The following is a 14,725-nucleotide window of genomic DNA, read 5'->3' as shown; positions in this document are numbered from 1 at the left end:
CAGGTCTGAACCTACTTGGACAGTGCGGGGAACTGGGGCTTGCAGGCAGCTGTGGGTGGGCCGGAGGCAGCAGCAGGTGTCTGGGCTTCAGCCAAAGGTCCTGGAGCGTGGGGTCCCTTCCTGCCTCGTCCTAGGCCCCTGTTCCCCTGTGGGGGGTGTGCTCCTGCCAGCCCTGCCTGTCATTCCTGGGCTCATGGCCCAGCTTCCTCTGGGCCTTGTGGTGCATCTGAGTAGCCCCTCCTGCTCTCTGTCCTTGGCCTGGAGACCCCAGAGCCCTGTCCGGAGGAGGAGGAGCAAGCCCTCTTTTACAAGGCCGAGCTTGGTGGGCTCCCCAGGGATTCAGGGGTAGTGGGGGCTCCTGAGGACAGAGGGCAGTTTGCATGGGGGCCACAGCTGACAGGGACCCTGCTGATGGCCAGCGTGGGTGTGCTCCAGCCTCCAGAACTGCTGCCTAACCAAGGCTGGCTGTGGGGTCCTACCTGATGTGCTGCGCTCCCTGCCCACCCTGCGGGAGTTGCAGCTCAGTGACAACCCGCTGGAGGATGCGGGCCTGCAGCTGCTGTGCAGAGGACTCCTGGACCCCCTGTGCAACCTTGAGAAGCTTCAGTGAGTGTGTGATCTGCCACCCAGGCCACCCCTAGCCCTGCACCCCCATCCCTCTGGTTTTGGGGGAGCCCCTGCCCCAGCACGTTAGCTGCGGGGAGCTTTCAGGAAGGGGCTCTCACAGACCTGCAGATCCTCGTCCTGTGTGATGCTGGGGCTGTGGCCCCGAGCTGAGAGCTGGCCTGTAACCCCTCATCAAGAGCCGATGGGCTCAGCGATGCAGGAGGGGAGTCTGGCCTCTTTCTCCCAGGTCTGGTGCATCCCAGGTGTGGGGTGGGGCTCGGGGTCAGTGGCTGGCTTCCAGGAGGCTTGGAGCACCCACGCTCCCAGGAGATGGCCCTTCGCTACTGCTGTGCTGTCCCTGCCCAGCAGCCCTCCAGTCTCACAGGCCCTGCAGCCCGGGGCAGGAGAGGAGACCGGACGGAGGTCCTGACACCTGCCCACCCCCAGGCTAGAGTACTGCAACCTGACGGCCGCCAGCTGTGAGGCCCTGGCCTCGGCGCTCAGGGCCAAGCGGCACTTCAGGGAGCTCGTGCTGAGCAACAACGAGGTCGGTGAGGCTGGTGTGCGGGTGCTGTGTCGGGGCCTGGTGGACTCTGCCTGCCAGCTGGAGGCGCTCAAGTAAGCGCTGGGCCTGCCTGGGGAGGGTCCGTGGTCGGGGTGGGGGGCGCGCAGGGGCTCCCCAGCCCAGCCGGCCCTCCTGTGCCTCCAGGCTGGAGAACTGCGGCCTCACGTCGGCCAGCTGTGAGGACCTGTGTGGTGTCGTGGCCTCCAAGCCCTCGTTGCAGGAGCTGGACCTGGGTGACAACAAGCTGGGCGACCAGGGCATCGCCACACTGTGCCCCAGCCTGCTGCACCCCAGCTGCCAGATCAGGGTCCTGTGGTGAGTCAGCACCCGCCCTGCTCCTGCAGAGGGCCCCGGCCTCAGCGGGCAGCTGGGGGGTGTCTGAGAAGGTCGGCCGTGTCGCCTCGGGGGGCCCTGTGGTGACGGGTCCCCGGCCCTGCAGGCTCTGGGACTGTGACATCACCACCGCGGGCTGCAGAGACCTGTGCCGCGTCCTCGGGGCCAAGGAGAGCCTGAAGGAGATGAGCCTGGCGGGCAATGCGCTGGGGGATGAGGGTGCCCGGCTGCTCTGTGACAGCCTGCGGGAGCCTGGCTGCCGGCTGCAGTCCCTGTGGTGAGTGTGGTCCAGGCGGTGGCCAGCGGGAGGCTGGGCCTGTGCCGAGCCGGGGCCCGAGGGCAGCCCGTGGACGCGGGTGCTGCTGGGGCCCCAAGGCCCGGGGCCAGGGCAGCTTCGGTGCCTCAGGGCAAGTCGGGGGTGCGGGGCCTTCGAGATGCAGGTGCCTCTGCAAAGGGGTGGGGGAGGTGCTGGGTGTCTTTGGGGGGCAGGGGTTGGGGGGTTCATGCTCAGGTCCACAGGGGCCTCCGAGAGCACCCAGAGGTGTGGGCCCCAGTCAGGCCCCGGTCCTGTCTGTCTCGCCCAGGGTGAAGTCCTGCAGCTTCACGGCTGCGAGCTGCCAGCACTTCAGCACGATGCTGACCCAAAACAAGCACCTCGTGGAGCTTCGGCTGAGTAACAACAAGCTGGGGGACTCTGGCCTCCAGGAGCTCTGCCAGGGCCTGAGTCAGCCTGGCACCACGCTGCAGGTGCTCTGGTGAGCGTGCCCGAGGGACGGCACGTGTGTGCGGGGCGGCACCATGCTGGCCAGGCGCTCAGTCTGACGGGTCCGTGCGGGGGCACCTCCCAGGACCCCCCCCCCCTCCTGCCATCTCTAGTACTTCCCAGAACTCGCCCGCTGGTCTCTGCTGCACGCTGCTCTGCTGGGTCCGGCAGGCCCGTGTTCTTCGCCTCGTGTGGGTCCTGGTTCCTTTACTGGGCTGGACGCTTGGTTGCACTAAAGTGGTGTGCCTTTGAGGGATTTTCTAATCTCGTTTTTACTTGTGGAGCACTCAGGAACCCACTGCTGGGTCTCAGGGCCCGGCGGCCTGACGCACCATTCTCTTTCCTCCTGAGTTTCTGTTCTTACGGCCTGCAGCCCGCCGCCTCAGCCGTTCGTTTCTAATGTCACGTTTTGTTTTTGTTTTCTGCGTCTTTTTGTCTCTGCTTCTCACTGCTGTTTCTGGGGATGCCTGGCCATGCTGGATGGGGCGTGGGTGCAGGTGGAGGATCAGGGCACAGGCAGCGGCACTGAGCCTGCCCTTCTCCGTTGTCCTCACTCTGGAGGCCCCGACCCTCTGTGCACCCCACACCCTCTGTGCACCCCATACCTGTGTCCCTGCGCCTTTGGCCTCTGGTTGCCTCCTTGGCAGCTCCCACCCACCCAGCCAGCTCCCAGCACACAGTGGTTAGGAAGCGAGGGCTTGGATGAGGCTCTCTGGTGCCCCCCCCAGCCCAGGGAGGTTGTGGCCCTAAGTCCAGGTGTGCCAGCCTTAGCCCAGTCCAACTACTGTGCCTGTGGAGGGGAGCTGTGCGCACCTGTTGTGTTTGGTGTTGACGTCTGCTGGGGCCACAGTGGGAACCCCATGAGCTCCCGAGCTTGAGGTCTGGGAACAGCCATGACCCTGGGGCTCTGCACACTGTGGACCTCGTGTTGCGCGGACATCCCTGTCACCCCGCATTCTGTGGCATGGGCCTGGTGCGGACCCTTTTGTCCTGACCTGTGCCCTGCTCTCCGCCCAGCCTGGGGGACTGCGATGTGGCCAACGGTGGCTGCGCCAGCCTGGCCTCACTCCTGCTGGCCAATCGCAGCCTGCGGGAGCTGGACCTCAGCAACAACTGCATGGACGACCAGGGCATCCTGCAGCTGATGGCGAGCGTGGAGCAGCCGGGCTGCACGCTGGAGCAGCTGGTGTGAGTGCTGCGGGCGGGGGGGGGGGGGGGGCGGGTAAGCAGCTGGTGTGAATGGTGCGTGCGTGCGGGCGGGGCGGGGGGGGGGACCAGCTGGTGAGAGTGCTGCGTGCGGGGGCGGTGGCGGCCCTGACCTCGCATCCCGCCCCCTCCCCGGCCGCCTGCACAGTCTCTACGACATATACTGGAGTGAAGAGACGGAGAACAGCCTGCAGGCTCTGGAGGGGCGTAAGCCCAGCCTGAGGATCATCTCCTGAAACCCGGCCCCTCCCCGGGGCTCTCCCGCGGGTGTCCTAGCTTTGAACGAAGAGAAATGCTCTAATAACTCACTTCTGCAATAAAGTTTTAGATACTTTATTAAAGCACTTGTTTTGGCAAGAGGAGTGCTTGTCCTTTCGTGGGGTCCCCACCAGGCCCGGCATCCCAGGTGTGTTTTCAGGAGGGCTCTCCAGCTATGTGCATGCACCCACGTCCAGGACAGCCGCCTCCCTCACCCCCTGCCAGATGCAGCACCCGGGGCTGTCCGTCTGCACACTGCCAGCCACCCGGGGGGACAGATGCCAGCACTGGCCCTGACCCACCCCCTCCCCCCGCCCCTCTGGGCAGCCCCTGCGTTGGGCGCAGGATGGAGCAGAGGCTGGGAGCCAGTGAGGAGGACACACTGCTGCAGACCTTCATCGCTGCTTTACTTGTTCTGGTTGCTCATGAAGACGACCCTCAACCCTTCCTCCCCACCTCAGGCACAGGGTCCTCGAGGGACCAGTCCGGTGACCTCTGGCCCCCTTCCCACTCTTACGTTTGTGGGAAATGGCTCAGGGCTGCCTGCTCAGACCTGCCCCTTCTTAGCCGTCACGGGGTGTCCTTCACATGTGCTGCCAGGGCACGGACACCCATGGCCTCAAAGTGGCCAGGGGCCCAGGGAGCAGAGAAAGGCACCGTGACGCCTGTGCGGGGCAGGGCCGTCTGGTGCCGAGGGCCTGGTGCAGCCCAGGGGCCCTTGGGCTGAAGGTGCAGAAAGGGGAGGAGACCGGCTGCCCAGGGCAAGCCCAGCCACACCTGTCAGCCCCAGAGAGGCCTCAGGGACGTGGAGCACACGTGTCCACACCCATATATACTGTGTTCACACGTGCACACACCACGCATGACCCGGACGAGGGCCACCTTCGGCCCCCACCCCGCAGGGCCCCACCGTGCGCACGGGAGAAAGTGTGATAAAACCACAAGGGCCGGGGCCTGTTGGAAGGCTCCAGCGAGCCTTGGCTCCAGGCAATCATGGGGTGCGTCAGTTTGGGGCCGGCGCCCCCTCCCTCTCTGCCTCCACAGGCCCTGGGGGGTCTTCTGGCTCAGGCAAGTGTCCGTCCGTGTTGCCCACGGCTCTGTCCTGGTCGCCCCTGCTCTGCTGCTTCTGCCGCCGAGTCTCCTTGTACCTCAGGGTGATGTCCCTGGGGACGGCAGAAGCCATGTCACCACCAGGCGGCCCACGGAGGTCCCGCAAAGCTGCCCCTCGCAGGGATGCGCTCACAGTCACAGGGAGGGACCGCAAGACCCAGACACCCGTTGACCCAGCCCAGGAGACGGCCGATGGCCTGCTGAGGCCCACACCACTCACCGCAGGAAGAAGCGCCAGATGGTCCAGGTGAGCACGAGCACAGAGCCAAGCGTCCAGCACTGGGAGATGTAGAAAGGCAGGGACAGCGTGAGCGTATGTGGGTCGTACTTCACGACGATGAGCAGCTCCGTGGCCGTGATGGCTGCCACCAGCCAGGCCTGCTGGCCCAGCTTCTTGTGGAGCTTCCTGTGGGGGGAGGGCACTCGGCTGAGGGCGCCGCGGCTGTGCCCCAGGGGTGGCAATGCCAAGTGTGCCCAGGCCTGCCCCACCCACCCTGGGCCCTCACGGGTCATCCATGAAGTCGTAGATCTCCCGCATGGCCACTCCGCCCACATTCACAAAGAACACCAGCCGCAGGAGGACCAGGTAGTGCTCTGGGGGCAGCCACAGCACGAACTTCAGGTAGAACGTGTTCAATTCTGCCAACAGAAACTGGGGGACATGGGAGGGTGGGTGGCGAGCCGGGCCGCCCAGCAGGCACGCACACGAGACTGGCCAGCCTTACCACCAGGATGATGCCACACACGGCCAGCCAGCGGCGCAGGCTGGAGGCGGGCTTCCACTCGAAGCGGACCCAGCTGTAGGGCGTGAACTGGAAGGCGATCCTCTTCATCTTGCCCCTGGGAGCACACGTGCCGGTCACCCTGGGGTGCCCCTGCCCCACCAGGCAGCCATGCCAGGTGCTCTGGGCCCAGGGGCCGCTCCCTCCCTGTGCTGCCGCCACCCCCTCCGCCCCAGGCACCCACAATGCATGGGCAGCGAGACCCCACTCCCCAGTGCCCTTTCCGGGACTGCTTCAGATCTCGAAGTAAACGTGACCGAGTGCCCGTACGATGTGAGGAGGACAGCCCCAGAGGGGTGCCCCGGAGACCTCCGAGAAGGGCCGGGAGAGGATGAAGAGGAGCTGCTTGGACAGGGTGGTGCTCAGGCCCACTTCCTGGCCACCACGAGGGCCCTGGCGGGGGTGTGTGTGCGCGCGTGTGCGCACGCCCCCGCGCACACAGGAAGCGGGCAAAATCCTGGCCCATTGCCTGCACCCCCCAGAAAGGCGCACGAGCGGCACCTCCAGGCCCCACGGGGACGCCCTGGCCCCCGTGGAGCAGGGCGGCAGCTCGAGAGAGACGCACTTGTAGGTTGGAATGTTCCAGAGGCCCTGCCACTTGTATGTCTTCAGAGACAGCCACTCGAGGGTCTTCATGCCGCAGTATATGCCCAGCCCGTTGCAGACAAGCACGTCCATGATCCACTGGGGGCAGGAACCAGGGAGGAGGTGAGCGCCCTGTCCTGCCCCACCTGAGGGCCTCTGCACCCGGTGACCCCCCAAGGCACCTACGTGATCCCACCAGCACTCGCTGAAGTTGGGCAGTTGGTGCTCCAGGCTGTACTCGAGGAACTCGAACATGACGCTCACAATCGTGCACATCCACCAGTCACGGATCATCAGGGTCTGAGGGCCGTGGCAGAGCATCAGACCCTCCAGGGGAGACACCCCCAGCGCCCTCCCGAGCAGGGTGAGGCGCTGGCTGGAGACCATGACACCAAGGACTAGCACAGGTCGGGGCCACGGCCCCCAGGCCCTCGCCCACAACACTCCAGTACTCTCAACGTCAGCACGTGGCTAGGCAATGGACTTGGAACACAGGACAGACCCAGGGTGTCCTTCTGACGAGGTCGTCTTACCTTCAGGTACCAGCCAAGGAAGTGCGCAGGCACAAAGCCGTCCAGCTTGTCCTGGGGGGTAGGATACCAGCCTCGTGTGCAGCCCGCATGCACCCCGGGCCCGGCTCCCACCCAAACCAGGACTGCTGGGATGGTCTCAGCCTTTCTGAGCAGCGCCGGCTGGACCGGGGGACAAAGCTAGGGTCTTGTGCACAAGCAGACAGCACCCTGACGACCGAGGAGAGCAGTGGGCCCCTCAGTGAAGCACACGGGTTGGGCCGAGACCAAGTCTCCAGGCTGGAAGGCAGGGACCCGCACCCCGGTGAGCTGGGACAGGGCCCCCACATGTGGGCTGCATGGCCCCTGGGTCCCCCTCCCCTGCTCCAAGTGGGCTGAGCTGAAGGGAGCCCCTGGTCAAGCAGAAGGGAGGCCAGCGCCTGCCAGGGCCCACGCCACCCCCACCCCGTCCGATCTGCAGAATAACTGGGGTTCCAGAAACATCTGGGACAGGTCAGCACCTGGGAGCTTGTTAAGCACTGGACTCTGGGCCCCACCCTGAGCACTGGGCCCCTCGGGCCCGCCCATACCCAGACGTTGTGGAAGGGGTCGCTCTCATTGTGCGCATCATAGATGAGACAGTTTCCCCCGTAGTCCCTCTCGGGCAGTGGGACTCCCAGCCTGGGGTCCACGTACTTCAGAAACTGGCGGCCGTCCTGGACAGTCTGCAAGGCCAGCACCCTGGTTAGTGGGGCCAGACGCTGCTGGTGGTGATGGGAGAACGCGGCTAAACTCCCGAAACCTCGAGCCACGTGTACGGCCTGGGGGCTGTGAAAGGCACCCCCACCGAGTGGGGGCAAACACCCTGTCTCTGCTGCCGTCCCCCCAACACAGGGCTGAGCAGACTGGGGGGGTCCCAAGTGCAAGGTGATGCCCCACGCCCCCCATGTGGGGACACAGGTGGGCCACAGGCCGAAGGCTCAGCTCAGTGGTCTTGCCGCCTCACCTCTCCACGTCCCCTCACGGAAGGAGCACGACATCAGGACAGCCTTCCCAGACACGGACACGTACCCTAGCAAATCGCTCCTTCTGGCCTTAGCGCTGAGGGGACTTCCAGGGTTGCATGGACAGAGGCTGCCCTGCAGCAGGCCCAGGCTTCCCCCTCCCTCGGGCCCTCTCCAGCCAGCAGCTGGGGCCTCCAGTCCACAGGGAGGGGCCCCAGGACGCCTGCAGTCAGGACCCTGTCCCCTCACTCCTGCCCCAAGTACCAGCCAAGGGACGAAGCAGGGAAGAGGGTAATGGGGGAGACAGACATCTGTGGCCGATGGGCAGAAGACACGCAGACCTGCGTGTCACATGACCAAGGCCACCCATGCTGCCTTGTCCTGCAACGCAACCCTGTCCCCCGCCTGGGGTCTTTGGAAGTGACCCTCAGACAGTAACATCACTAACAACTGAAATCACCCCATGTGGTTTCGGTAACCACTGGATCTGAGGCTGGACACTGCTGTGTCCCTGCGTCAGGAGAGCAGGTCAGCAGGAGCCGGACTCATAGGCACTCAGGCCCCACGACAGGTGAAACCTGTGCACACGGTGAGGAGCCTCTGAAGGCCGAGCACCCCGTGGGGGCGCCCCAAAGCGTGAGCACTTCAGCAGAGAGGGCATTCCAGAAACGCAAACAGAAGCAGGAGACGCCAGGACACACCACCAAGAGCGGCCACGGTAAAGATCCTGACGAGTGCAGGTGGGGTGGGAGCGGTCTGGCCGCTCCTGACAAGTGACATGCGTGGGACACGGCAGGCCCACAATCCTGCTCAGGTGCACACGAAAGCCTGTCGCCAACAGCCCCGCTCAAGGACAGTGCCGATGTGGCTGGCCACCCCACTCAGCGGGAAAGAGGCCCAGGGCCCGGACGCCCTTCAGGGGCCCAGGTGGTGGAGGGAGAGCAGGTCAGTGGCTCTGGGGGAGACAGGGATGGGTGACTCAAGCTACCGCAGGGTCCTCCACGTGGGGTTACAAACACACACAGGTGTACCGTTCGCACCGTACCCTAAAGGAGTAAATTTGACTACAGCACGAGCATCAGCTATGAGCACCACCACTGATAGCTTTGAGGTTGTGAATAAAGTACTCTGTAAACTGAAGCTCACCATCAAAACGTACACCGAAAAACAACAACAACAACAACAACAACAACAAAAACATACACCAAATTAAGCAAAACAAGGAACGTTAACAGAAGTCCTGACCCAAGGTTTACTAAGGTGAGCAGTTTCCAACCTCCCTCCTGACCACCCTGTGTGCGCGGAGGGACTGAACAGCCGGGGCCACCTTCAGTACTGAGTGCTGTGTGGAAGCAGGTGAGCTGGGCCCCCCTCAGGCCCGGAACACCGGCAGCTCCTCAGAGGACAGACTGCCCAGCAGGCATGTGCACCTGAGCCAGGCGGTTCCACTGGGCCTTGTCCTTGCTCCCCAACCGAGGCCGTCTGGGCAGGGCCCTCAAAGTGCTCCACGCTCAGGGCGGAAACCCTGCTGAGCTGTGGCGGGTACAGCCCTTCCACACCTGGAACTTTCCGGAGGGTCCCCCCTCACAGCCCCTGCCCACTTCTGCTGGGGTCCAGCCTTGCTTCCTGCCAAAGCTCCAGAGGGGCCGACGGCAGTCTTCTCAAACCCTTTCACTTACCCGGGGCCACACCATTACCTGCATTCCCAGACCCTGCAGCCGAGAAAAGCCCCTTACCTGGAAGAGTATGAAGATGAGGAACAGCTCGTAGACCACACTCACGCACAGCCAGAACCTCCAGTAAGCTACAAAGACACAGAGCACCGGCGTCAGGTGGACCCCCGCGGGAGAGCGCAGCACGCACGGTCGCACTCACAAGTGAGCTCGGCCCTGTGCGGTGTGCCTCCTTCCTGCCTGGTTTTCCCGCCTGGTCCCGCAGGCACGCCCCTGTCCGCTGACTAGCACGCTTCTGACCGTCGTGGTTAAGCGATTCTGCAGGAACCTTCGGATACCTTTGATCAGGTTAAGAAAGCCTACTAAGTCCAGGACACTGTTTTTCCCGTGAATGGGGAGGAAACGTCATCCTTCCTCTCTAGCGCTCATGTGAGGGATTACACACACACGTTTTTGGACGTTAGGCCACCTCTGGATCCCTGGGATAAACCGAACCTGGTTGTGGCACCCTGTTTCAGGAAACCTCTCCATTTCAGCAGGACCACTCATGCTGGGGGCGAGTACTTCCAAGCTGCTGACGGGCAGGTCTCACACGTTCTCCCCGCAGAAAGACTAAGTCTGTGAGGCGACCAAGGCGTTGACCTTGCTGTGGCCGCCAGTGGACAATACCCACGTGTGTCCAATCACCTCGTACACCCCAAACCCACACGTTAGGGGTCAATCAAATCTCAACAGAGCTGAGGAAAAAAAAACTTTTCCCTCAAGATCCCTTTGATTAGCCAGGACGCCCTCTCTCCACCACCTGGTTTCCGCAGCTTGGCACGGAAAGCTCAGTTGCTCACCCGGGGAGGAGGTAACAGGAGAGGGAGTGCGTGCAACAATTCTGGGACACAAATGATAACTTTCACCTTCCGAAAATCTTGATAATCCTGTCTAATAAAGACCTAAAATATCTACTTTCCCTTTGCTTACGACTCTTCACAGAAAAACCACCAGCCTGCTTTTAAAAACCCATTCCCCTTGCATAAAAAAGGTGGTGCTTGCAAACATGGAAGAGACCCCGCTCGGCCTCGGACATCTCGGGCTGTGGGGGCGGGGGCACTCACGCGGGGCTCCAGGGCCCACCCAGCACCCCCGGGGGCTTGCACGTCATCTGCCTGTGGGGGAAACAGCCACCAGGACTCCCGAAAGCCCAGGCTGGTGTAGGTGGGAAGCGTGAAGGTCAGTTCTCAGGACGGTTTGCTCAAGTACTTCTGGGGCACGGGACAGAGAGTGGACGTGACACACCAGCGTCACTGCCCCTGACTTTGGGAAATGCCTGCAAAGGTCCCCTGGTCAAGGGCTGCAGCGGGAGCTAAAAGGGCCTGGCTTAAAGCAACTCCAGGCGCCTTCCCCCGGAGCGCTCAGCCCACAACCGTGCGACGGCACCTTCCCTGTGGACCTTCTGACACGCCATCTGTCTCCTCCCCGACCACGGCTCCTGGTCAGGGACCCAGCCATCTCCCACCTCCCGTCACTCCCACCTGCCCACCCACCCCCAAATACACAGCAGGTGCTCCTCCTACATTCCCACGCAGGGTCTCCCTTGAGCCGCCGGGAGACTCCTGAGGCTGGTTTCTCTCAGTAGCCGCCCCACTGGCATGCTTACTTTCTCCCTAAAAGCACTGAGTCCAGCCGCCTCAGCAGCCCCGGCAATATTCTGCTTATTCCAGCGTTTGGAGGGAGCCACGGATGAGAATAAAAATTCTTACGAGAAGGGTGCCTTTTCAACCGGCCAGTTTTTTTGGGAACTGCAGCCAATTCCAGTCCCCTCCCAGACAGTGGGTCCTGCAGCCCCGCGACACCTCCTTCCTGGGGCCAGAAGACCCTTCCCACTGTTCCCCACAGCATGCTGCACAGGACTGACAGGACTCATGTCCAGTGCGTGCTGATCTGAGAAGTCGAGGCCTTCTGCCGACTGCTAGGGAAGAAGTGCTCCAGAACAGGATCCCCACATTCGTCCAACTACAGACTGGCAGGGACAGAGAGTTTACACCAAGCAACCAAACCGAAAGGAAGGAAGGAAGGTGGAGGAGAACTCAGAACACAGCTACGAGCCTGCCTTCTGGGGGCGGAGGGCTGGGTTAATGCTCATGAAGCTCACAGAAACCACAGGGGAGTCTTTCAGACGAGGGTGTCCGGCACCCCCAACTGGACAGAGCACAGGGTCTCCCAGGAGTCCAGAGGCCAAGCAGCCACCCACCGGCCATCCGACCCCGGGGCAGGGCCCAGCGCCCCCAAGGGACTTGCCACGCCTGGAACTGCTGACTCTTCCCAATCCAATAGGCACTCACCGCACCTGGATTTTTGCTGTGATTTTTGGTGGCTTTTAAACTGTTCTCTCACTTCTCTGCTGGCTGGGCGTTCAGACCCTCTGGAGGCCCATGACTGAGCAGATGGAAAGCTGGGGGGCTGGGCCCCCTCCCCACTGCCGCACAGGGGTCACCCAGCATCAGCGTCCCCAGCGGGCACTGAGGGGGCAGAACAGCTGGAAAGACCGGCAGGGGCCCGGCTCACAGCCACGGTGCTCACTGACCGCCTCCAGAGGGCTGTTCGGTCATGTCTACCACAGGCCTACAATGCGCGCGCTGTTCAGCCTGCAGCTTCCACTCCCAGGGCTTGGTGTTAAATGAATGATTGGATACATACGCACAGATGCATGTGCAGAAATTCACTACAGCCTGCTTTATGAAAGCTGGAGCATATGATGATACAGGACTGGTAAATAAACTGTCGTGTATCAAATGATGGCCAGACAAGCAGCCGTGAAATGTCTAGTTCTCAAATACAAAATCACGAAGGAGAGGTTTATGTTAACCTGAAGTGAGAAATCAATGATATAAAACCACACAGGGGAGAATCACATTTTTTAAGCTCTGTGTCTGTGTGTGTATTCATAAAAACACATTAAAACTTAACAGTGGTTATTTTCTGTGATTGGCTTCTGTTTCTATTTAAAAATAGTTTTTGTATTTTCCAAATATTCTACAATGAATACACACCCCTATTAATACAGAAAAGAAACACGTTACTAAGCTGTAAGACCTCAGGAAAACTCACTGTGCCCTTGGAGGCGGCCCCTCAACGAGGCTGGAGCCCTAAACACACTGGGGCTGGGGGCAGGACCAGAAGGGAGGACCAGGGACAGGACAGGAGGGCAGGACCAGGACAGGGGGGCAGGATCAGGGACAGGATAAGGGGCAGGATGGGGGATAGGATGGGGGGCAGGACTCAGGGCAGGACCAGGGGCAGCCCGAGCAATGCTCTGCAGCTCCGAGGCTTAAGGGTTGTTAGAACTCCTCCTTTAATTTGGGGGTTGGGGGTCAGAGACAGGAGGACTCATCGCAGATGGCACGCGGCGAGCACCTCAATGGCAGGCCCACGCCGACCCCGTGGACAGTCCTGGGGCACCTCGCTCTGCAGAAGAAGCCCCCTCAGACAGAGTGGGTGGAAAGGGAAGAGAAGAACAAGGACAGGAGCAGGACGGGGTGAGGAGCAGAGAGACGGGAGAAGGGCTGAGACAAGAGGAACCCACCCTCACCCTCCTCAGCTGATGACAGCGTGCCCTGGCCGGCTGGGAGGGGCTGGGAAGAGGGAGGACAGGACATTCGCACCCGGCAGAATGGATGTGGAGTGACTGCTCAGGACAGAACTGTCATGTGGGCACACGCGGACAAAGAAAGGACAAGTTACCTGGATGAGGTCTGGAAAACGGCCCGTCTTTAGCTTGTGTGACTCCAAAACATAAGAAAACCAAAATACTGGCCACAATACCTCTGCAAATAAAGAACAGACAGCCCCTCAGTGCATGTCTCCCAGGTGGGAGGGCCGGGGTGGGAGGGACCCCAGTGGGGCAAAGCGGGAGGAGGCCTCGGGGTACAGGTGGGTGCCCGGGCGGCAGGGAGGGCCGACACCGCGGCCTCCACAGCCCATGTGCCGCCCGGAGACAGCACCCCCTTGGGAGAAGGCCCTCGGTTGGGAGCTGTGCCTTAGGCTGCAAAGTGGTACCCCGCTCCTGCACGTGCTTCCCACTTAAAGAACACCTAAAACCCCATGCGAGACCAGCCAGGCTGCACGAGGGCCTCCTAGGAAAGATGCGAGGATGCGAGGACGGAATGAACGGCCTTCTGCTCCCATGAGGCAAGGGCCCAGCAGACTGCTGCTGTGGTCTGCAACAGCATGAAGTGCCCCGACTCCCTGTGATCACACAGACACGGAGAAGTGCGCCTGCACGGTGGGAGGAGCAAGGACACACACACAGCCACTCCGACCACCGCCCCGCCCAGCAGGGGGTCTGAGGGCGGCAGGGCGCCCGTTCTTCCCCCGCCAGCAATCACGCGGCAAAGACGCACGCGCTTGCTGTTTCCGGCTGGGATGCTCTATCAAACACACACAGACACGAGACCACACAGGAGGCCAAAGGTGTCAGCCTGAAAACACCTTACCCCCTCTGCCCGCTAAGTGCACTCGGTAGTCAAAGCTGGGCCTCACAGGACAGCCCCTGGCAGCCCTCTGCTCTCCTACCTGTCCCCACACCAGGGCCAGGAGTGGGCCGGGGACTCTGCCCGCCCCTCATATGGCCAGGGTAAGTCTGATCAGCTTGGGTGGTATGCTGCTGTGGGTGTGGCCCCCAGGGGACACTTGAGTCTCTGGACCAGTCTCCATGTCAGTCCTGGCTCCCTGCTCCTGCAGCTGCCGGCCTCCAGACTGCAGGAGGCACAGAGGGACACTGGCCACTGTGCTCAGCAGGGCAGGACCCACGTCCCCATCACAGGAGCCCATACAGAGGGCCCGTGAGGTACCCACCTGCCCGAAGACGCACACTGGTCCGTTTGGGGGTGGGAGGAGGTGGGAAGTCCACACGGGCTGCCTGAAGGAGCACACAGACCCCCGCTCAGCCACCCTCCCAGAGTGACAGCCTCTACCCCCAGGAGAGGCCCCTTCTGCTGTGATCCAGAGATGGCTTGACCAGCAGAGGGGTGACCGCGAGAACAGAACGAGGGAGGCAAAACCTCAGGGCGCCTGTGCCCAGTGGTGCTGGGCGACCCCCTCCCTCACCAGGTCCGCTTCATGATTCCAACCTTGGCATCACGTCTTAAGGCAACATTTAGGGTTACTTAGCAAGACGTGTCAGTCAGGCGCAGAACATACAGAATTCCCACATTCCCCACACCTAGGCCCCCCGTTAGCACCTTACACCAGTATGGGTCATGTGTCACGAATCCATGCTGGTACGTTAACTACAGTCTGCTGTATTTTCAGATTTCCTCACTGTTTATCTAAAGCCCCTTT

General features: G+C 62.1%; 2 protein-coding genes across 6 annotated transcripts in view; one reads left to right on the top strand and one right to left on the bottom strand.

The window, feature by feature from the left end:
- The window catches only part of RNH1 (ribonuclease/angiogenin inhibitor 1), a 12,766-nt gene extending 8,936 nt beyond the window's left edge, over positions 1 to 3,830 (top strand). For 2 of the 3 annotated variants that reach the window (XM_064575917.1, XM_064575919.1), the window contains exons 4-10: positions 436 to 606; positions 1,054 to 1,224; positions 1,316 to 1,486; positions 1,611 to 1,781; positions 2,089 to 2,259; positions 3,285 to 3,455; positions 3,622 to 3,830. In XM_064575917.1, coding sequence (XP_064431987.1) covers positions 436 to 606; positions 1,054 to 1,224; positions 1,316 to 1,486; positions 1,611 to 1,781; positions 2,089 to 2,259; positions 3,285 to 3,455; positions 3,622 to 3,709 — 1,114 coding nt within the window. In that variant the 3' untranslated portion in view covers positions 3,710 to 3,830. The remainder of the gene's footprint in view (positions 1 to 435; positions 607 to 1,053; positions 1,225 to 1,315; positions 1,487 to 1,610; positions 1,782 to 2,088; positions 2,260 to 3,284; positions 3,456 to 3,621) is intronic. The other variant, XM_064575918.1, reaches the window with a different exon arrangement.
- The window catches only part of PTDSS2 (phosphatidylserine synthase 2), a 26,483-nt gene continuing 15,548 nt past the window's right edge, over positions 3,791 to 14,725 (bottom strand). For 2 of the 3 annotated variants that reach the window (XM_045892937.3, XM_064575915.1), the window contains 10 exons: positions 13,127 to 13,209; positions 9,458 to 9,525; positions 7,308 to 7,442; positions 6,742 to 6,792; positions 6,395 to 6,508; positions 6,189 to 6,307; positions 5,567 to 5,681; positions 5,348 to 5,493; positions 5,062 to 5,247; positions 3,791 to 4,894 (listed from right to left, as the gene is read on the bottom strand). In XM_045892937.3, coding sequence (XP_045748893.1) covers positions 4,735 to 4,894; positions 5,062 to 5,247; positions 5,348 to 5,493; positions 5,567 to 5,681; positions 6,189 to 6,307; positions 6,395 to 6,508; positions 6,742 to 6,792; positions 7,308 to 7,442; positions 9,458 to 9,525; positions 13,127 to 13,209 — 1,177 coding nt within the window. In that variant the 3' untranslated portion in view covers positions 3,791 to 4,734. The remainder of the gene's footprint in view (positions 4,895 to 5,061; positions 5,248 to 5,347; positions 5,494 to 5,566; positions 5,682 to 6,188; positions 6,308 to 6,394; positions 6,509 to 6,741; positions 6,793 to 7,307; positions 7,443 to 9,457; positions 9,526 to 13,126; positions 13,210 to 14,725) is intronic. The other variant, XM_064575916.1, reaches the window with a different exon arrangement.

Source organism: Mirounga angustirostris, unplaced genomic scaffold, assembly GCF_029215605.1.
Source record: "Mirounga angustirostris isolate CCGP_5_RB_7025 unplaced genomic scaffold, mMirAng1.0.hap1 SCAF_13, whole genome shotgun sequence".
Classification (NCBI taxonomy): Eukaryota; Metazoa; Chordata; class Mammalia; order Carnivora; family Phocidae; genus Mirounga; species Mirounga angustirostris.
Note: the sequence above shows the minus strand (reverse complement) of the source record. Positions and strands in the feature narration are given on the sequence as shown.